Source organism: Balaenoptera acutorostrata, chromosome 8, assembly GCF_949987535.1.
Source record: "Balaenoptera acutorostrata chromosome 8, mBalAcu1.1, whole genome shotgun sequence".
Classification (NCBI taxonomy): Eukaryota; Metazoa; Chordata; class Mammalia; order Artiodactyla; family Balaenopteridae; genus Balaenoptera; species Balaenoptera acutorostrata.
In genome coordinates, this window is record NC_080071.1 from 26,275,520 (window position 1) to 26,299,007 (window position 23,488).

General features: G+C 39.2%; 1 protein-coding gene across 2 annotated transcripts in view; it reads right to left on the minus strand.

The window, feature by feature from the left end:
- GRB14 (growth factor receptor bound protein 14) overlaps positions 1-23,488 on the minus strand; it is a 178,101-nt gene that overhangs the window by 149,467 nt on the left and 5,146 nt on the right. The window contains exon 2 of one of the 2 annotated variants that reach the window (XM_007183191.1): positions 14,780-14,879. In XM_007183191.1, coding sequence (XP_007183253.1) covers positions 14,780-14,875 — 96 coding nt within the window. In that variant the 5' untranslated portion in view covers positions 14,876-14,879. Of the gene's footprint in view, positions 1-14,779; positions 14,880-23,488 lie in introns of those variants that run through there. The other variant, XM_007183190.1, reaches the window with a different exon arrangement.

The window sequence follows — 23,488 nt, forward strand, 5'->3', positions numbered from 1 at the left end:
ACATCCTTTTCTTGTTCCTGATCTTAGAGGACATGCTTTCAGTTTTTCACTGTTGAGAATGATGTTTGCTGTGGGTTTGTTGTATATGGCCTTTATTATGTTGAGGTAGGTTCCCTCTATGCCCACTTTCTGGAGAGTTTTTATCATAAATAAGTGTTGAATTTTGTCAAAAGCTTTTTCTGCATCTTTTGAGATGATCATATGGTTTTTATTCTTCAGTTTGTGAATATGGTGTATCACACTGATTGATTTGTGTATACTGAAGAATCCTTGCATCCCTGGGATAAATCCCACTGATCATGGTGTATGATCCTTCTAATGTGTTGTTGGATTCTGTTTGCTACTATTTTGTTGAGGATTTTTACCTCTATGTTCATCAGTGTTATTGGTCTGTAATTTTCTTTTTTTGTAGTATCTTTGTCTGGTTTTGGTATCAGGGTGATGGCCTCATAGAATGAGTTTGGGAGTGTTCCTTCCTCTGCAATTTTTTGGAAGAGTTTGAGAAGGATGGGTGTTAGCTCTTCTCTAAATGTTTGATAGAATTCACCTGTGAAGCCATCTGGTCCTAGACTTTTTTTTTTTTTTTTTTTTTTGCAAAGCAAAGTTTATTAAAGCACAGTTACACTCTCAGAGGGAGAGCAGGCTGTTTCTGCAATGTGAAACCAACCCTGGTCCTAGACTTTTGTTTGTTGGAAGATTTTTTTTTTTTTTTAATTTTTTTTTATAGCTACTTTATTTATTTATTTATTTATTTTTGGCTGTGTTGGGTCTTCGGTTCGTGCGAGGGCTTTCTCTGGTTACGGCAAGTGGGGGCCACTCCTCATCGCGGTGCGGGGACCGCTCTTCATCGCGGTGCGCGGGCCTTTCACTATCGCGGCCCCCCCCGTTGCGGGGCACAGGCTCCAGACGCGCAGGCTCAGCAGCTGTGGCTCACGGGCCCAGCTGCTCCGTGGCATGTGGGATCCTCCCAGACCAGGGCTCGAACCCGTGTCCCCTGCATTAGCAGGCAGATTCTCAACCACTGCGCCACCAGGGAAGCCCTGTTGGAAGATTTTTAATCACAGTTTCAACTTCATTACTTGTGATTGGTCTGTTCATATTTTCTATTTCTTCCTGATTCAGTCTTGGAAGGTTATACCTTTCTAAGAATTTGTCCATTTCTTCCAGGTTGTCCATTTTATTGGCATAGAGTTGCTTGTAGTAGTCTCTTAGGATGCTTCGTATTTCTGCAGTGTCCATTGTAACTTCTCCGTTTTCATTTCTAATTTTATTGACTTGAGTCCTCTCCCTCTTTTTCTTGATGAGTCTAGCTAAAGGTTTATCAATTTTCTTTATCTTCTCAAAGAACCAGCTTTTAGTTTTATTGATCTTTGTACTGTTTTCTTTGTTTCTTTTTCATATATTTTTGCCCGGATCTTTATGATTTCTTTCCTTCTACTAACTTTGGGTTTTGTTCGTTCTTCTTTCTCTAGTTCCTTTAAGTGTAAGGTTAGATTGTTTATTTGAGATGTTTCTTGTTTCTTAAGGTAGGATTGTATTGCTATAAGCTTTCCTCTTAGAACTGCTTTTGCTGCATCCCATAGGTTTTGGATCATCGTGTGTTCATTGTCATTTGTCTCTAGGTATTTTTTTGATTTCCTCTTTGATTTCTTCAGTGATCTCTTGGTTATTTAATAGCATATTGTTTAGCCTCCATGTGTTTGTATTTTTTACGTTTTTTTCCCCTGTAATTTATTTCTAATCTCATAGCATTGTGGTCAGAAAAGATGCCTGATATGATTTCAATTTTCTTAAATTTACCAAGGCTTGATTTGTGACTGAAGATGTGGTCTATCCTGGAGAATGTTCCGTATGCACTTGAGAAGAAAGTGTAATCTGCTGTTTTTGGATGGAATGTCCTATAAATATCAATTAAATCTATCTGGTCTACTGTGTCATTTAAAGCTTCTGTTTCCTTATTTATTTTCATTTTGGATGATCTGTCCATTGGTGTAAGTGAGGTGTTAAAGTCCCCCACGATTATTGTGTTACTGTTGATTTCCTCTTTTATAGCTGTTAGCAGTTGCCTTATGTATTGAGGTGCTCCTATGTTGGGTGCATATATATTTATAATTGTTATATTTTCTTCTTGGATTGATCCCTTGATCATTATGTAATGTCCTTCTTTGTCTCTTGTAACATTCTTTATTTTAAAGTCTATTTTACCTGATATGGATATTGCTACTCCAGCTTTCGTTTGATTTCCATTTGCATGGAATATCTTTTTCCATCCCCTCACTTTCAGTCTCTATGTATCCCTAGGTCTGAAGTGGGTCTCTTGGAGACAGCATATTTATGGCTCTTGTTTTTGTATCCATTCAGCAAGCCTGTGTCTTTTGGTTGGAGCATTTAATCCATTCACATTTAAGGTAATTATTGATATGTATGTTCCTATGACCATTTTCTTAATTGTTTTGGGTTTGTTTTTGTAGGTTCTTTTCTTCTCTTGTGTTTCCCACTTAGAGAAGTTCCTTTAGCATTTGTTGTAGAGCTGGTTTAGTGGTGCTGAATTCTCTTAGCTTTTGCTTGTCTGTAAAGCTTTTGATTTCTCTGTCAAATCTGAATGAGATCCTTGCCAGGTAATCTTGGTTGTAGGTTCTTTCCTTTCATCACTTTAAACATATTGTGCCACTCCCTTCTGGCTTGTAGAATTTCTGCGAGAAATCAGCTCTTAACCTTATGTGAGTTCCCTTGTATGTTATTTGTTGTTTTTCCCTTGCTGCTTTTAATAATTTTTCTTTGTCTTTAATTTTTGCCACTTTGATTACTATGTGTCTTGGCGTGTTTCTCCTTGGGTTTATTCTGTATGGGACTCTCTGCGCTTCCTGGACTTGGGTGGCTATTTCCTTTCCCATGTTAAGGAAGTTTTCGACTATAATCTCTTCAAATATTTTCTCGGGTCCTTCCTCTCTCTCTTCTCCTTCTGAGACCCCTATAATGCAAATGTTGGTGCATTTAATGTTGTCCCAGAGGTCTCTTAGGCTGTCTTCATTTCTTTTCATTCTTTTTTCTTTTTTCTGTTCTGCAGCAGTGAATTCCACCATTCTGTCTTCCAGGTCACTTATCCATTCTTCTGCCTCAGTTATTCTGCTATTGATTCCTTCTAGTGTATTTTTCATTTCAGTTATTGTATTGTTCATCTCTGTTTGTTTGTTCTTTAGTTCTTCGAGGTCTTTGTTAAACATTTCTTGCATCTTCTCGATCCTTGCCTCCATTCTTTTTCTGAGGTCCTGGATCATCTTCACTATCGTTATTCTCAATTATTTTTCTGGAAGGTTGCCTATCTCCACTTCATTTAGTTGTTTTTCTGGGGTTTTATCTTGTTCCTTCATCTGGTACATAGCCCTCTGCCTTTTCATCTTGTCTATCTTTCTGTGAATGTGGTTTTCATTCTGCAGGCTGCAGGACTGTAGTTCTTCTTCTCCTTCTTCTCTTCTTATAAGGACACCAGTCATACAGTATTAGGGTTCACCCTAATGACCTCATCTTAACTGATTACATCTGCAGAGACCCTATTTTGAAATAAGGTCACATCCACAGGCACTGGAGTGAAGAATTCAACGTATCTTTTTAGTTGACAGATCAAACCATAACAACTATGAATAGTATTTTTTAAAATATTTGAGCCAACATCATTAAGGTCTGTAGACTTCAAATAAAAATCTAGATTTCTACTTCTCTTGAAAAATTAAAAGATCTTGAAAGAGAAAACTAGGTTTTGAAGGTTGTGTGGCAACACAATATCAGCACAGGTGAAGGGGCAAGATACTTCATGATATATTGGGGAAATATTAAGTAATAAATTTCAACTTTAGTATATAAGCTATAAGTTATAGGACTTCCAAAGAGAATTTACTCAGGAAAGATTATTTCAGAATGACTTATTTTAAAAGTCTGAAGTATAATCGGATAAAGCCCATGAGAAATAAAATGTTAGTGTCAAAGGAGAAAATAAAGTCAATAATCACTTTTCAACAAAAACAGCTGAAACGATGCAGCAACAATTAAGAGGAAGAGACATAGAAAATGAATTGTATTATATGACCCACCCATGGGCAAGATAAAAAAATGTTGTACTCAGAAAAAAAAATTAATACTATAAGTCATAATAGTCAACTTCTAAGGATACACAAAGAGAATTTATAAGTGAGAAAAGAAAATCCCTAAAGGGACTCCTGAGATGAGTGTACAATGTTAATTCGTTCTCAAAGATGTTTTATTTATTGCTAAATAGAAAGTAGTAACTCTGTGCATCATTCAAGGACAATGGATTTAAGAAAAGAGAGCAACAGTGGATCTTTACACTTAAATGGACATGAATTTCTGTCTCCCAATCATTAAATTTTATGTGTTCAAAACTCACTTCATCTTCACTTTTCACTTCCCCCACCAAATCCAAACCTGCTTCTTCTGTTGAATTCCTGAGTTAAAAAATAACCCTGTTTTTCAGTCACCTGAGATGCAAACATCCCTGCATGCCTCATCCTTTACCCTCAACCACATTCAATCAGAAATCTGGTCCTGTTATTTTTTACCTCATAAATATATTGGGAGAAATCTGTTTCATTTTCATCCACACTATTCCCACCTTCATGAGGCCCTCTTCACCACACCCCGTTTGCAAAACTGAGCTACGAATAATCAGATGAAAGAATTAAGGTAATTTAGGTCCTCATCATCCCCCACGTGGACTATTGCACTTCCTGGAAATTGGTCTCCCTGCCACATGCCTCCACCAATTTGCTATCTTTTCTTCCACACCCACATCATAGCCATTCACACTTCTGTCCTTTATAAAATATTCCCTCTACTCATATGCATATAATACCTCCCTTTTCAGTGGAGCCTTCCTGGTTGAGTTAGTTTCCTTTCTTCTGTGCTCCTTCAGCATCTCTCTGTTTATATCCCAATGAACTTGCTCCTCAAACTGTGGTCCACTGGTCCACAGTCTCTATGCCTGGGAACTTGTGAAAAATATAGAATCTCAGGCTCTACCCCAGACCTACTGAATCACAATCTGCATTTTAAGGAAATCCACAGGTGATTCTTATGCACATAAATGTTTGGGATGTGTGACTAGAGATGATATTATCAGAGATCTGGATCTCTGTCTTTTACACTGAACTCTGAGCTACTCTAGATGAGAACCATGTATTTTATTTCTGAATCCCCTAACAAAGTGTCAGTATATGCTGAGCACTTACAGTATGTAAATGAGTGAAAGAGAAAATGAAAACAGATGGTTCAGTGGTCACCCAAGTATTAGTGGCAAAACCAGGACTCCCCAGGCATGTACATATCAGAGACTTTCTACCACCCCTGCTGTGCCACTTACAACATGTCTTTCTTTTCCATATCTAAACCTCAGAGATATTGAATGACACACAGTCACAAGGCTATTTTAAGTGGCAAAGAGGGCACTAGAATACAAGGTTTTTTCTTGACACTTAGTTGAGGATCTTTCCACTGTGTCATTTGGCCTCTTTGTGTCAGAACAACAAGTGAAAAACACATTAACTGAACTTCTGTTCTCACAATTCAAGTTTCAAAAAGCATCTGCCATGATGAATAAAAATATATTTGTATTTCCCCAGTGTGCTTCAATTCAGTCAGTCCTGGGTTACAGTCGAGTAAGCCAAGCTCAGTGAACATGTTTATCTCAAAGTTAAAAGAGAAACCCTAACTGAAAAACAAAAAAAAGTAAGAAATAATTATAAATAGAAACATAATTTGTTTGCCAATTTGAGTTTTTCTATCTGGTTCAATAATTTACAGCTTGTAACATTAAGTGTATTTTTACAGTACATTTTTAAAATGCTTGCTATATAATGATTACAAACTTTCACTTAAGACCTATTTATATTCCAAATGCCACATTTACTTACATATTTCCAGCATACTTGAATATTTTGGGAAGGAAACAAATAGGACTTTTATATAATTGTCACCAATATGTTTTGCTTTGTTTCACTTTTGAAGTAACAACTGTATTATGCCATCCTATTCACTCATGAAGGCAGCAAATATTTATTATATGTGCATTATGTGCCAGGCACTGTCATAGGCTCTGCCCTCAGAAAATTCTGCCTCCAAGAATCTTATGGATAAATGGGGAGAAAGCCAAAGAAGCAAGCAGTTACAGTGAATCTTTAGGAAGGCAGGTGAAAACACAGGTACACAGGGCATCTAGGCAGAAAGAGCAGCTGGTCCAGGCATGGGAGACCAGAAAAGTCTTTGCAAAGATGACCATGAAGCTATGTCCTAAAAAAGAATAGAATTTAATTAGGCAAATTATGCGAGATGGGACTTTCCAGATAGAACAGGTACATGTGCAAAGACCCTAATCCAAGAGAAAGAATGGAAGGTTCAAAATAGCTGCAAGTAGTTCAGTATAGCTCAAGCAGAGCCTAGCTGGTGCAAAGGAGGGAATGGTACAGAGAGTGAAGAGGGTTAATGCTGGACAGGAAAGCAAGGGCAAGATCATGAGGGGTGCTGAATGCCCTACAAAGGAATTTGGATGCCATTCTCAATAATAAGAGTAACATGTAATGCATTTCTGCAAGTTTCAGTTACAGAAATGTGGGCTCCTCATTGTTCTAAATTTATCTCACTTTGTCTTTGTAACTAGTATATGCTCTAGGTACTGCTACTACTCCTGATTTTGTATTGATAGATAATGAAAGTGTGGCATGGAGACGTAAAAGTTCATTAGCAAAGTTGTGCAGCTGGGTGTTAATTGGAGCTGGGCTTTTAAAAGTGATGGGAAGGGGCATGAGGTAATTTTTGTTTTGTAAAGATCATTCTGGCTCCAGAGTGAAGAGAGAATTTGTGAAGACATTTCAGTAATCCAAGTGAAATAAGACAAAGACCTGAACTAAGTTGAGACAACCGGGAGGAAAGAAATAGATGCGTAGAGAGATGTTTCAGGGGCTAGGACAGGACTTAGTGTTGGGTCGTTAAGGTGTGAGGCCAAGTATGTGACCAGATGGACTTCTCCAAACAGGCATGAGTACCGGATTTTAGGACATACACAATCAAATATGCATTTTCCATGACCATATTTTTCATTAAAATGACTAAAATAAACATCAACTAATCTCTAACTGATGACACATAATTTGAATAGTGACATACATTAAATGAATAAATTGAAAGACCTAGGTTTCACTTTATAAAAAGTATGTAATCTAACTATGGTGTCACTTCATTCTTACCTTATGTTGTTTATAGTACAGCTCGCTCTCTCTTCTTTTCCTGCCATTCTAATTCCTCTGCAGAAGAACCTCATCTGTGACTGTTCTCCCAATGCTGGTAGGAACTCAAAATTCAGGTTGTTCCCTGCAAGTTTCAATCTATCTTTGATAGATGACTCAGATTCCAGGTTGTGAATATCTTCCTTGATCCCATTCCTCTTTCTACCTTGTCTCTAGTTTTCCTACTTCTTGTGCCAGTTTCTACACTTGGGCTTTTCACCGTGCAATGCCTGCCATTCACATACATTTGAACCTTGGCCTCTCTAGCTAAGGATCCATATTACCAGCTGCCAAACCAATGTTATCAGCTGGTAATATGGATGTTATCAGCTCATCAGCTTGTTCATACTTAGTGATCTTTTCTCTTCTGCTCCGAGGGTTTGTTTTTTTTTTTTTGTAATATTGATAATGTTATGAGAAAACAAACATTTTTCAGACACTATGTTGTTTATGAATCTTACCCAAAATCTGTATTAAAATGTCAACTAATTAGTATTCTTTAGTTTTGACCAGTGGCCTGGTCCATCTCTAAAAAGTCACCTTTGAACTTTTAGAACTTTTGTCACTTATTCTCGTGATGTGCCTGTCCTTTTTCCTTGGATGTATGGCCAACTTTGAACTCTCCTTCAGTATCACATCTTCACCTCCTTATCATTAAAACAGTTATCCTTGTGTGTTTCTATTTCAGGTCTTCACCCAACTTTTGATCCTGCCTATACTTCTGGTTCTGGTCTTCCATATTCTGACCAGTTCCACAAGGGCCTATGTTCAGGGCCAATGTTATTAATAGCCATTAATCCCCATTTTAGATTACATCATTATTAGAAGAGCCAAAATTCTCTTTAAAGAGAAATGTGAGGGAAGAAAATTTTATATTAATAAGAAGACAGAGGACTACTTATTGCATTTATGAAAACCTAAAAACATATAAAATGACAACTTTTATCAGGGCAAGGATAAAGAGGAAGCTAATATATTCTTTGTTATTAATTATCTCAATAATTGTTATCAATTATTATAAATTGTAAGAATATAGCAAATCAGTGCACGTTTTGAAGACTACAGGATCAAGGGTAAAATGGTTGACCGATAGTAAAAAGAAAAGATAGTGGATTTAGAAAACACTGGAAATTCAGAAGGGGTAACAAAGAAGATGAAAATTCCTAGCAGAGATTAAAAGCAAAAGCAAATATACTAATTAAAATGCCACTATCTTTGTATCTTTGTCATTAACTTTTTTTTTTTTTTAATTTTTGGCTGTGTTGGGTTTTTGTTGCTGCACACAGGCTTTCTCTAGTTGCGGCGAGCGGGGGCTAATCTTTGTTGCGGTGCGTGGGCTTCTCATTGCTGTGGCTTCTCTTGTTGTAGAGCACAGCCTCTAGGCGTGCGGGCTCAGTAGTTGTGGCTTGCGGGCTCTAGGGCACAGGCTCAGTAGTTGTGGTGCACGGGCTTAGTTGCTCCACAGCATGTGGGATCTTCCCAGACCAGGGATCGAACCTGTGTCCCTTGCATTGGCAGGCAGATTCTTATCCACTGCACCACCAGGGAAGCCCTTTATCATTAACATTTAAAAAATCATTTCATTGGGAGATTTTTGTTATTCACCTACGTCTGATTTCACTGTTTATTGCAGGGGTTAGCAAACTACAGCCGGAGGGCCCACAAGCTAAGAATGCTTTTCACATTTTTAAATGGTTGAAGAAAATCAAAAGAAGAATAATATTTTGTGATATGTAAAAATTAAATTCAAAATTCAGTGTCCGTAAAGTTTTATGGGAACACAGTCGCACTATTTGTATGCTTTTTCTTTACAATGGCAGAGTTGAGGAGTTGCAGCAGAGACCATATGGCCAGGAAAGCCTAAAATATTTACTATCTGACCCTTTACAGAAAAGTTTGCCAACCCCTGATTTTGCAACTAAAATAAGTTTCATCTTACTTGACAAGACCTTTTAACTAACATTATTTTGTAAGTATTCATTCCCCAAAGCACTGGATGCCTGTATAATGGTATAATATATAAATATGTAAGTGAATAAAACAAGTCACTTCCTACACAGATTATCAGGTCAATTACCAGTCTATATAAAAAAACAGTGACTTTTTTGGCATATGTGACAGTTGAACAGTCTGTAAAACTTATCTAAAATATTCTATTGCTTACTTATTAATTTCTGGATGCTTCTCTGTAAAGTTCTTTTTAAGGGACACAGTAAGGTTGGTTTGGATATACAATAGGAAATAAAAATCCTCAGAAATCCTAAAAAGAAACAGAGAATAGTGGCAAATGAATAAAGGGGTCTACATAAAATGACTGTCATTTTTATAGCACATAAGAATGTCATTTCAGCAATAAATGTGACCCCTAAAAATGACATGTATTTTTGGAACAAGTTTACCATGTTTGGTTGAACTTGACACCAGTATGTAAAGGCCACTGAAACAGTCCCTTCAGCAAATCTATTGTATTTACATAGGTCATCAATGTGCTCTGTCACTTCATTTAACCTTTTAAAAAATACAAGAGATTTTGTTTTCGTTTACATATACTTAAACTTGGGAATTGACAACTATACAGTATATACATCAAAGGTCAACACAGTTTCATGTACAAAAAGTTAACACAAAGCAAGCTATGTCTATATTAACCAACAGATTTTATTAAAGTTTAGGAAGAATATTTTTGCTAAACTGAATTCGAGACACTAATAAAATAAATTGACAAAATTATAGGAATATAATAGGAATGAAGAGGAGGTTTAAAAACTCTTAATCCGGGGCTTCCCTGGTGGCGCAGTGGTTGAGAGTCTGCCTGCCGATGCAGGGGACACGGGTTCGAGCCCTGGTCTGGGAAGATCCCACATGCCGCGGAGCAACTAGGCCCGTGAGCCACAACTACTGAGCCTGCGCGTCTGGAGCCTGTGCTCCGCAACAAGAGAGGCCGCGATAGTGAAAGGCCCGCGCACCGCGATGAAGAGTGGCCCCCGCTTGCCACAACTAGAGAAAGCCCTTGCACAGAAACGAAGACCCAACACAGCCAAAAATAAATAAATAAACAAATGTGGGGTTTTAAATGTTCTGATATGAAAAGAGTACTTTAAAAACAAAAAACAAAAAAAAAAATCATAATCCAAGAAGGCGTTATGTATTCTATAATTTCTGTGCTTAGCGTATTTATTTAAAAAATATATCTATTCAGCCTGCATCCATCACAAGCAGAGTAGTGTGGCTAAGTCCATGGGCTGTGGTAAGAAAAGACCTGAGTTCAAACGTCAGCCCATCTCTAACTAACAGTATGTATTTAGGCAATGTAACTTTTTTTTGTACCTCAATTTTCCTCCCTAAAAATAGATGTAATAATATGTCCATGTCGTAAAGTTAACTAACACAAATGTTAGTTCACTGTTATGATCATTTTATGCCAGGCCCTGTGTGAAGAATTTTAACACAGTACAAGTGTGAACATTTACTCTCCTCTTGAGTTTTCTCTCTATCCGCTCATGAAGTAGATCATTATTACTGGTCCCTTCAGCTGTGATTTTTTTTTTTTTTTTGTAATGTTGGTGAGAAAATGAAAATGTTCCAAACAACACTGTGTTACTTGTGAAATTTACCCATCATCTGTTCGTATTAAATCTTCAACTAACCAGTAATCTTTGGTTACGTCTATGTGATGAAATATAACAGCCATTGTCTGCCATAATATGGGGATTTAATGTAGCTGGTTGGAAGGCAACTTCTGAACGCATATTCCTGCTGTGCGAGCTTCCCCGTAGCCATGGAGCCAGCCCCACAGCAAGACTGAGGGAACCAGTCTGACTGTAAGCTTCACTGAATGAGGTCCTGTTTTGACCTGGTGCTGGCTTGAGGAGACTGGAGCACACCCAGTGGTCACATCCAGGACCTCACTAGGAATTTCCCTTACACAGACATGACTCAAGTAGGGTAAATAAAACCAAAAGTCCCCAAGGATGGGAACTTCATGTTGCTAGATGAGCAGCCATTTCTGAATGCCTATTCCAATTGTCTGATCTTTCTGTCATAACCCTGTTTGGAAATTTGGATCCATCCTATGGTATAGCAAACTGTGCAGAATTTTGGCCAATCATATTTTTGCCCAAAGTGCAAACATGCTTCTCTGAACTTACAAGACTTTGCTCGGTTGTGAAGGATGGGCTGTGGGAGCCACCACGAGTTAAGTCTTCGAAGATTTGGTCTTGGTTCAATACGGGCTGCCAAAAGATGGATGAAGGGGGATTGCCTATAAGCTTGAGAGACTCCCTAATAGAATCACTGTGAAAGGGGAAGCCAGACAATCTGGAATGTCATCATCTTTCCCTCCGAAGCATATTTGTGATCTTTCCCAAAGAGGATAGAAAAGATTCTGTGTTGTCTTGAAAAGGTTGAATCATCCTCAGAGGTGACATCTAGGCCACTGAAGGAATGACTCAGATGAGAGAATTAAATGGAAAGTACCCACATTTCCTCGTGGAGAACCTTGGAACCAAGTCTCTCATGAAAAGATTTCTATACCAAGAACCCATACTCTTTTGGGAAGGGTGTTTTCTTGAATTTGCTGTTTTCCAGGCTATAGGCTATCTCCAGACGATGAAACTGTGTTGGAGTTCAGAAAACTAAATGAGACAATGTTAAAAAAAATTTTTTTTAATCCCCAAATTTCTGCACACAAAATGGAAAATTGGATGCATAACCATTAAATTTCACCAAGCTTTGTTCAATAATCTTTCATTATATACACACATTAAAACAATCCATTTGTAACTTCAAAAAAATTAGCCAACTTGGTTCACTAAGAGTTTTTTAAATATTATAAAAACTAGTGCAGTGGGTACTGCCAAGTCCTAGGCATATGGCTCCACCATGTGGATGAGCCCCTGCAAATAACACTGACAATAATTTTTAAAAAGACGTTAGTTCTAATGAAAATCAGAGATCAGAGGCCAAACCCTCTTATTATATATGAGAAAAAAGAACTCGAGAGGTTAAATGATTTACCCAGTCACACAGCAACATCAAGGCTAGAAGCTTGGGGCTCTTTTTATTAAAGTAGTTGCTTGAACTAATTAAGTCTTACTGTTAATTCACCCATTCATTCATTTTAATTATTAAATAATCAGATTAAGCATGTTCAATAGGTATGTGCTTTATTTTTGTCTGCCTGTAATCTAAGCCCCGTTTTTATTTGGTAGGAATCCTGTTGTGTAAATGTGGTGACGCAGAGTCCCACTTCCCTCTGGGGAACTAGAAGAAGCATTCATCCCCTCTTCTCACCCCAAGAGCTAGGAAGCAGACATGTCATTAAGTTTGGCCAGCAGGAAGCTCTATATGGGAATGTTGGATCTGTAGAAAGTGACAAAATCAGGGGTAGTTAGGGGTTGTTCTGGAGGTGACTGAACAGTGAAGTCAGTCACAGCGGTGGTAGGTCTTCATGTTAGCAGCGGCAGCCAGGATCCAGTGGGGGCACTGTTCGTGGAGATGTTCTCTCCAGGCTGATCCTGAGATATGAGCTTAGCTACATTCTCTGCTTCCCAGTCTCTAATTCAGGGCCCTTTTCTGAGCTTGGTTCTTTAGCCCTCTTATGGACTGTCTGAGCCAACCTTTTTTCTTCCAGTGAAGTCCTTTTCTGTTTAGTAGGATCAGAGTCAGTTTCTGCTGTGCAACCAAGACCCCGATATAAACAGAAATTGTTACCCGTAGTGAGTTGCAGCACAGAATCTTGGTGAAATTGGCAGGATCCAGGGCTTTTATCTGGCTTTGTTGAGGGTGAAGGAATTTAAAATTCTAGTCATTTTAGAGATAGAATTTAGATCTGCCTTATTCTACTAGGCAAAAGTGAAACAGCTAATTAACTTATTTCCTGTGGTCCCTGGGAATGAAATCCTATCACCCTGTGGCTGTCATGCTATGTGGTTGCCAAGAGAGGCCACATGTAATTACTTCAGTCACCAGTCCTCGTCCTTGAGTCATCCCAGTCTAGGTACCAGAAATGTGAGTGAAGGAGCTTTCAGATGGTTCCAGCCCATAGTCATTGAGTCATCCCCAGACTCAAGACTTCCTAGCTGAGGCAGCAGACATCATAGAGCAAGGGAAAGCCATCCCCAGTGTTCCACCTGAATTCCTTAACTACAGAATCCATGATCATAATAGAATGATTGTTTTAAGCCACTAAATTGTAGGTTAATTTTATATGCAGTAAAGATAATCAGAACAAGAACCTATACCAACTCAGTGGCTAATGAACTAGCTGGATGGCCAGACAGTTGGGAAGAGCAGGGTTGGAGATTATGGAGGGAGTTTGGGGAAAGGGTATGTTGAACAGATAAGGTGACCCACTCAGTAAATATAGGTTAACCTCCTTTCTCAGCAATGCCAGCGGATTCGTGAACCAAATGTTTATCATAGAGGGAATGAAGATTATCCGCGGTTTCAACAACATGGAGCTCTCATCAGTGGCCATCCGGCTACAGTGAACACTCCATTTTCTAGTATCAGTAACTGATCATGGCCTTCTAAAAAGCATTATACCTAGAGAGACCAAAGAACAATTTGATATCAAGTTGTCTACACGGAATACCTATCATCTTTATGGGATGGGGAGCAGCGAGCAGCAGTTTTTCCTTATTGCGGTAGATATTTATTCTGAATTTGTTTTTGCTTTCCCTGATCATTCTTCTCTGTCATTACACCATCTGTAGATTAATTGGTTGCCTTATGCAAGGCGATGGTACCCCACACTAAATAGATTCAGTTTAAAGGAACTCATTTTTTTTAAGGAAACAAGGAAGGCAATGGGTTAATATTCAAGGGATTCATTGATACTATTGCATACCCCATTACTAGAAGAAACTAGTCACTGAGTCAGATAAGCTTAACCGAGAGTCAACAGCGTGGGGGGTTGATGTGTTTTCTTGCAGGATATGGTTTACATTTTGAACAAACGATTGCCACATGGAGTTCTTTTTCCACTTGGTCAGAATATCCAAGTCTAGAATTGTAGGGTTTAAAATTGGAATGGAGGTTCTCAGGATTATATTTACTAACTCACTGGCCAATTGTTTGTTTTCTATCCTTTTGATTTTGGATTCTGATGGAATAGGAACATGAGGATTGGAATTCCATTGAATTGGAAGCTAAGGCTGCACCTAATCAGTTTGGGTTCTTCATGCCCTATGGAAGCAGGCAAAAACAAAAAACTAGAGAGAAAAGATTATTACTGTTGTTGCTGTGTTACTATGTTTGTCAGTTCCGCTTAAGGGAAAGTAGACTTACTGCCACAGTTGTGGGTGGAAGAAAATGTCAGTATACTGCAATCCGATTTAAGCAAGGCTACCAGGGGCTCAGATCCCTCACCATATTGGGTAAAGAATCATGACCCATTGAGATTCAAACTGAAGGCAAGGAAAGTGTAGTGGAGGAAGGGAGTCACAAAATCCAGTTAAGGCCTCAGCTGAAGAACCCATGATTACCTTTGCTGTATCATGTTGCTTTGTTGGTGCTGCTGTTTGTTTGTTTGCAGCCAAGAATTCTGATTGGTACAGTCTCCAGATTTGCCGTTGACTCATTTTTCTGGAAAATGATAGAAAAATCATAGTCCAATTTAAATTTATAACTATTAGAATAATATAAATTTACATCAATTTTAATTAAATTATATTACTTTAATTATAGTTCTAGGGGGAATTATATTTCAAGTAAACAGGTGTATAAAAATTTCAAAATAGAATTTATTTGATTTAAACGTTTATTTGATTTAAACATTTCATCAGGTAATGAATGGTAGTGACATGGGAAATTATTAATTTTTAGTATCATAGTATTTTTATGATTAAAAATATTTATTTCTCAGCTTCATATAAAATCTTTTCTGTATTAACTATAATAGTGACATTTCAACTAGTCTCCACCATGAAAATGAACTCCTTTCTTAAATATTCTTTTTTAAAAATATTTTTTAAATTAATTAATTTATTTTTGGCTGCGTTGGGTTTTCATTGCTGCACCGGGCTTTTTCTAGTTGTGGCGAGCAGGGGCTGCTCTTCGTTGAGGTGCACAGGCCTCTCATTGCAGTGGCTTCTCTTGTTACAGAGCACAGGCTCTAGGCGTGCGGCCTTCAGTATTTTTGGCACGCGGGTTCGGTAGTTGTGGCTCGCACTCTTCATCACGGTGCGCAGACCTCTCACTCTTCATCGCGGTGCACGGGCCTCTCACTATCGCGGCCTCTCTTGTTGCGGAGCACAGGCTCCAGACTCACAGTTTCAGTAGTTATGGCTCACGGGCTTAGTTGCTCCGTGGCATGTAGGATCTTCCCGGACCAGGGCTCGAACCCGTGTACCCTGCATTGGCAGGCGGATTCTTAACCATTGCACCACCAGGGAAGCCCCTTAAGTATTCTTAATAATAAAGTAATTGAGTATGAAAATAGAGTATCACTACTTTAGTATATTAAATTAAGTAGCTTATTATTGGGGAAAAGAGTGTCAAATTTTTAATTCTAAGCATTTTTCATTACTGAAGAGACTATAGCTCACCATGATCTTTAGTATATTAAAATAACATAGATATTTTGAGTTTTAAAAAACGATAACCAAGCTATGGGATGGAAGTAAGCATTTCATGAATGCTAAAATTATTTGCTACCAGAAAGGAAAATAAATTCCTGAAGGATACAAGCTTAGGATCATACAAAGAAAATAATGATTTGGGGTTGTTGGAGTCTTTCAAAATAAATTGGTAGTTATGTAAGAATATTATTTCAGTGTTTACAGAGTAATTTATCACAGAAAAATGTTCAATTAAGATCCCAAAATGATTTACCACAGACATTTTAGGCATATCCAAACATTTCCACATAAATTAAACATGATGTAATTGAGTGTTACATTAGCAATGCACCAGTGTTGATTCATGTGGAAATCCCAGACGTTTCACTGATTACTATCCTTTCACTGTGTATTAATGTAGATGTCATAGGTATTTTCATGAGGATCATGTGGTAAATCAACTTTAATGTACTATTTTAAAGATTGAAGCAGTTTTCAAGATGTCGTAGTCTATTTATGCAGATTTATATACTGTTTAGAATTTAATTTACAAATAAGTACTATTAGGATTACTTCAAGTAAAACCATGTATTTAAATAAGTCATTTACCCATGCTAACTCTTTGTGTTTACTAACACGTGACTTATTGTCTGTTAAAAAGTGATGCTTTTTTGTGGTTATTCATTTTGGATATTTTAGCATAAACATAACTAAAGCAATAGGCTATTGCGTAATTCTGGTCTTTTGGGTTTCCTAATGATCACACAAGTTATTTAGCCCCTTTTTATTTATGTATATCTAGATATTCACCCAAAACAATTTAAGGTAGATTATTGAGAGTTTTTTTCACATGTAAAATTTTTTTAACTTTTTAATTAATATATGTTTTTAAACAAAGTAAATGAAAAATAAGAATGGAAAAGTTAGATGGAGCCAGGAGTGAGGTTAATATCTAAAAAGCAGGCACTTGCTAGTGATGAACGGCAAATTTGGCTGCAAGCTCTCCAGCAGCCAGATGTTCCTTAAATAGCTTGGGGCCGTCTTTACACAGAAACCAAAACCAGTCTGAATGACCTTGAGGCTGCTCAGCCTAGCTTAGTACGGTGTAAGAAGATTACAAGTGGACCATGCTTTACACAATAGATTTGTTACTGAGAAACTGTGCAGAAAGGGAAATTTTGTACATGGAATCATGTTATAAATATACTCGTGGAGGGATCATAAATGGTTCCTTTTAAAGAAAACTGACAAATGACTCCTTGTATAACATGGAACTAATACACTTAGTTCTCTTATGAGTTTAGGATTTTTAATATTGGATTTTCTGAAGAGTCAGTGTGTAATACCATAAGGCTATCCTCTCATCTCAGTATCATGGTAGTAGAAATATTTAATGTATGCCCTGAATTTTTCAGGGAATGGGTTTAGTCTATGTGTAAAACCCTCTAACTTCTGTTTTGTTGTGTTTTGTTGTATTTACCATGTTTCATTGCTTTTGTTCAATTTTCTGAGTGCATATGGCAACCTACAATTTAAATTCCTTTGTGCAATACACATATATTTGAAAATATAAATACACACATCTATAGTCATATTCAAAGATAACCCTAACATTCACCAGTTCTTGTCTACCATGGTAAACTCTAGATATTGAACCAGGTATCACTTAAAATATCTTAATTTTTTTTAAAGTTTCGCTTTTACTAAAATGGATAATCTTTTATGATCTTTGAAATAAAAACAATCAGATTAATTAGAGACTTTACTCCTAAAAGGAGCCTTATAAAATATCAGTTTCCTATTTTGCAGGTGAAGAGCACAGTCTGAGAAGAGGGTACAGTCTTGCTTCCTGTTGTATCCTAGGGCCCCACGTTGAGCCTAATACATAGTAGCTTCTCGGTGAGTATTGTTAAGGTGAAGGATTTGCATATTATTTCATAATGACACTGCTCAAGTGTCACCTATGATGGTTAAATTAAGCCTCAGAAGTACCCTTACATGTTACTTGTGAAAACAGAGAAACATGACTTACATGTCACCTACGAAAACAGAGAAACAGAAAATGTAACAGTGTTACATTCCCATTTGGAGAAGCATACGTTTTTGTAATGATATCTGGTATTTTTAAATGCTAAAAGAACTAAGTTAAGAAAAGAGTCAAATTAGAGTTTTTGCCTATAATCAAAACTTCATAACAAAATGAAAAGTCCAATTTTTACTTATATTTATTAAGTTGAAAAGTGCTTTAGGGCAATGATCCACTTGAACTGAAAATGTTTCAATATGAATAACTCTCAGAAAATAAATCACTAGCAACACAAAATGATATAATCACTGCAAACAGACTAGGCAGCAGATACCTGGCTAGTTTACTCCACACAAATGAAAAATAGAAATACTATTCAACGATATGACAAACTATATACACTAAGTGACAAAAACTATTTTAAAAGCAGATGAAAAAGTATGGTTAATTTCCCCACAAGGCATTTATTTGTACTGTATAAATATAAAGAAATTTAAAGCATTTACTCTGTTTATAACAGAATTTGAATAAAAGACAGGAATAATTAGAAGATGTTCTTAATGACGCAAAGCCATTAACTTTTAGTTCTTCTGAGAAATTATTTAACCACAGCCATAAACTTAGCCATAACCACTTAACCATAAAAGTGCTATTTAAGAGCTGGAGTCAAGTTAACCTTTATTTATATCCACTACTGAAAATGAAATTATAGCTAGTCAGCCAGGGTATCTTTAAAAGAAGCACAAAACAGGGTGAGAGTAAAAGTGCACTAGTGAATTAACTGTAAATAACATATAGAAATAAAGGGTAAAATAATTACCTAAAGATGGAAGGTAAAGTAAAAAAAAAGTACTAAAAAGTATTGAAAGGGGGGCCTTAAAGCCCTATTGATGATCAAGGAAAGAAATTGGTAAGAGGAAGGAGGAGAGGAGCAATATAAATGTCTGCTATATTTGAAGGAAGAAAAGGAAGAGAGGGAGGAAGGGAGGTACGGAGCGAGGGAGGGAGGAAGGAAGGAAGGGAGGGAGGGAGGAATGAAGGAAGGAAAAGGGGGAGGGAGGGAGGAGGAAGGAAGGAAGGAAGAGAGAGGGAGGGAGGAGGAAGGAAGGAAGAGAGGGAAGGAGGAGGAAGGAAGGAAGGGAGGAAGGAAGGAAGGAAGAAAGGGAGGGAGGAAGGAGGAAGGAAGGAAGGAAGAGAGGGAGGGAAGGAGGGAGGAAGGAAGCAAGAGAGGGAGGGAGGGAGGGAGGAGGGGAGGGAGGGAGGGAGGCAGGAAGGAAGGAAGGAAGAGAGGGAGGGAGGGAGGAAGGGAGGGACGAGGGAGGGAGGGAGGAAGGAAAGGAAGGGAGGGGAGAAGAGTATGATCTCTTGAAGTGAAATCTTACTACAAATTGAAGACCCTACTCCAGAAGTTCGTTCTTAGTCTCTTTTCTCACCAGAGGGGCTATTTCAGAGATGTAAACTCTAAACCTGGCAGCTCTCCTTAAAGGCAAATGGCAAGGAGTTTCATTTTTGATGTATTTGGTTGGTTGGTTTCTGACACTGGGGCTGGGAAGAGGAAAATCTACCTGCTCTTCTAATGACAAAGAAAACTCTTCATCCATTTATTTATCTTATTTGTCAGTTCTTTTGCCTATCTCAAGCAACATTTAAAGAAATTTAAGGGCTTCCCTGGTGGCGCAGTGGCTGAGAATCTGCCTGCCAATGCAGGGGCCACGGATTCGAGCCCTAGTCTGGGAAGATCCCACATGCCGCGGAGCATCTAGGCCCGTGAGCCACAACTACTGAGCCTGCGCGTCTGGAGCCTGTGCTCCACAACAAGAGAGGCCATGATAGTGAGAGGCCCGCCCGCGCACCGCGATGAAGAGTGGCCCCCACTTGCCGCAACTGGAGAAAGCCCTCGCACAGAAACGAAGACCCAACACAGCCATAAATAAATAAATAAATAAATAAACCCAAAGTTTAAAAAAAAAAAAAAAAGAAGTTTAAGAAGAAAAAAAATCACCTAGTCCTTTTTCCTGTTTTAACACCATTGCTTCCATTATTCAACGTTACCATCTAGTTTATTCACATCACATGGTATAATCAAAGTAAACAAATCATCATCCCTGCTTTTTAACATCTTGTTTTTCTATGTTATTATACAGTTCATGTTTATAATTATTTCATGGAACAAAATATTCCATGGATGTTTTACTTATCTATTTGTCTGTTGTTGAACAGTCAGTATGTTCCTTAGGTTTTATTTATAATTGACGCTACATTTGAATTCTCTCTCCATTTACGTTTTTTTTTCTTTATAATTATTACCTTAGGATAAATTCGCAGGAATAGGGGGAACTGTGCCAAATATTATGAACATTTATAGTGCACTTCGTAAATGTTGCCAAATTGTTCTCTAAAAGGAATATACAAATTTACGCTTCCATCAGCAATATCTGAACATATCAGTTTTCCCCAAAAGTTGACAGCAATTTCGCTTTATCATTTGACCACACCCATGCTTTGGGATGTTCCTCTCACTATCCAAAAGGGATGAGTAGATGAGCTTGGAAAGCATGGAACTTTTAACTTAACTCAGTTTGGAATGACTGAGGGATCTTGTTTTCATTCAATAGCCACATCCACTCAATGAAATATTATGCAGGAATAAATAAGGATAAACACAAAAGCTACACAGTAACATAAAAAACACATTCTGGAATTCAGTTCAAAGGAAAAGGAAGACTTAAAGGGTTTGGCTTGTCCACTTATGTTTCCAAACCCACACCATCTGAGAGACGGCTGTGTATACTCAGCCTTGTTTCATGCCAAAGACTTTCTTGCAACACACTCTGTTTCCAAGGGTAACACGAATCTATTTTTCCAAGAACACTGCTTGCTGCCTAACCATTTCTAGCTACCTACAAAGTTCAGAAGAAATGGATCGAATATGAGGCCCTGTAACGTTGCTGGATGGGCATGATAAGCCACTTGGGAACACTGCAAAACATTCTTTCTGAAAGAATAGGGCATCTAATTCTTTTTCTGGTATTTATCTATGTGGTCCTTTTCTAATTAATTGCATTTAAATTGTTAAAATTTAAGTGCTTTTTAGAATGTTTGACTTAAACTGTACTATTTGCAAAAATATCTGCTCAATATTAAACTCTACTGTATTTGTTTATGTATGGTCAGGCCTTTCAAGATGGCTGTTCTCTTGCTCACTGTACATCCCCTGATCAACTAGGCCCTGCCTCTCTCACATGACTATCCAATCCTCTTAATTATAGGGCCTAATTAACTGCCTGCCTGCTTGCACCATGCCCCAACTGCTGGTCTCCCTAGTAACTGAGCCAACCTGACGTCAATTCCCCTTCTAGATGGTGGCCTCCTCCTGGCTCCCCCCACCCGCCCCTCCTCCCGCCCCCAGGTAGCAAAGATTGCTGGCGTTTCCTGCTCGCTGTCTGCCGCGCGCAGCACGCAGTGGGGTGTCGCTCCAGGACCTTGCTTCAGACACGTAAGATCCCCTATCCAGTAAACCATTGGTGTCTCTGTCGCTAACTACGAACTTTTTCTTCCGTCTTGAAACTGGCCGAGTGAGTACAAGGCTTGCAGCCTAACAATTAGTGAGCCAGCCAGGTGGCCGAGGAAACTCCCATGAGCGCTGAGATGCCGGGAAATAAGGACGGGGAGCGGAAAGTTGCGGGGTAAGGTGTCTGTCCACTAGCTTGTGGAGCCCCGTGGCAGCTGTTTACCATGAGAGATGTCTTTCTCTCCCATTATGCTGATGAAATCCTGTTAACCTCAGAGCCTCTTTCCAGTTGAAAAGTAGCAGCCCCATGCTTGTGACTCATCTGAGTGCCCAGGGATGGCTGGTGAATACAGACAAGATGCAAGCACCTGGATTATCAAATACCTGGCTGTTATCTAGCTGGGTACGATAAGCATATCCCTGACCCACCAGCCCTAAGCAAGACACAGGCTTTAGGGATGTTAACTCAGGGACAGGCTTGTGAATTGGACACGGCCAGTTACTCGGAAGTGTTTGTTAGGGGCCTGTGACAATAGCAAAATAATCAGAGTACCCTTGGGCCTCAGGTCCCAGCCATGGAAGGGGACAGAACAATGATGTGGTGTGATGGAACAACAGTTAAATGCCGTCTGCAACGCGCTACAACAGGTAAAAGACATTACAAGAGGTCTATCCTAGTCGTGTAGCAACCGCAAAACCATTATCTGGGATCTAGAACAGCTGTGCGTGATATACAGACCCCGCCCCCTCTGCCATGGACACTGAGAAGAACCAAGAGATCCACCTTCCTGGCCATGAAGTTCAGGAATGGGCCAGTAAAAATGACATACGCTGGCATTTCCACCTGCCTTACAGCCCCACTGCTGCCAGGCTACTTAAACAACCATTAAGGTGGGAGCCAACCATCCCAGCGCTTACGCCACGTGAACCCAGAGGCAGCTGATCCAGCACAATCCGAGTTCCACTGTTGACTACCAAAGGACTGAAGGCCCACTGCCAGTTATTGGCTAGGACCCTAACTTGCTCTTGCCCTTGCCACAGGGTCTAGACCCAGAGGAACACCTTATAAAATGGCCCTGGGACTGGCAGGTAAGGCCCTGGTGGTTTGGGTTTGCCACCCCGTGGTGAATAGGGCTAGAAAGGGACTTAACAGAGCTCACCTGTCTCCTGCCGGGCCCCGCCTAGGACTACGAGAGTAATTAATCCGGGCTCCGTTCTGGAGAAAGGCACCATTATACTAGCCATGTGGCCTGTTATGCCACTTCTTCATTATTTAGCACCGGCTATGGGCAGTGAGGGTTGACAGGAGGGATGGCGGGATCCTGCAGGCCAGGATGAAAACCACAGGTAGAGACGGTATTATCTCAGAAGGCTGTTACTGCTTGTATTTTGCTTAGTGGTCATGATTTTCCCTGTATTGTGCCTGTTAAACGTCTTGTATTTTGTCCTTAGTCTCAGTGGAGGGAATCTGTTTGTGGACTGGGTGACTGTGGTGGCTTCACTGTGCAGTGAGTTTGCTGGGTCGCTGTAGCTAGAGGAGTAAGTCATCCTCCTCTGGACTTCCATATAAAATTGACCTGATAAGCACATGGCCCCCAAAGATTGTCCCTCTCTTGGACTCTTGATTTTCTTTAGCTGCAGTTGTCTATTCGGTATGTGGGGTATTTGGTTGTATTGCACCCCTACATACCTGACCCCAGGGATATCAGGGAAGAGGGGTGGACCCAGATGGTAAGGGTCGAGTAGGGGTGGTGGAATGCATGGTCAGGCCATTCAAGATGGCTCCTCTCTCTGTACGTCCCCTGCTCAACCAGGCCCTGCTTCCCTCCCATGACTATCCAATCCGCTTAATTATAGGGCCGAATTAACAGCCTGCATGCTTGCCCCATGCTCCAGCTGCTGGTCTCCCTGGTAACTGAACCAACCTGACATCAATTCCCCCTATAAATGGTAGCCTCCTTTCCCCCTGAGTAGCGAAGACTGTTGCCATGTCCCTCCCACCGTCTGCACGCGGCGAGGTCTATGACCTTGGATAAGATGGATAAGATCCCCCTGTCCACTAAACCATTGATGTCTCTGTCGCTGACGCTGGGCTCTT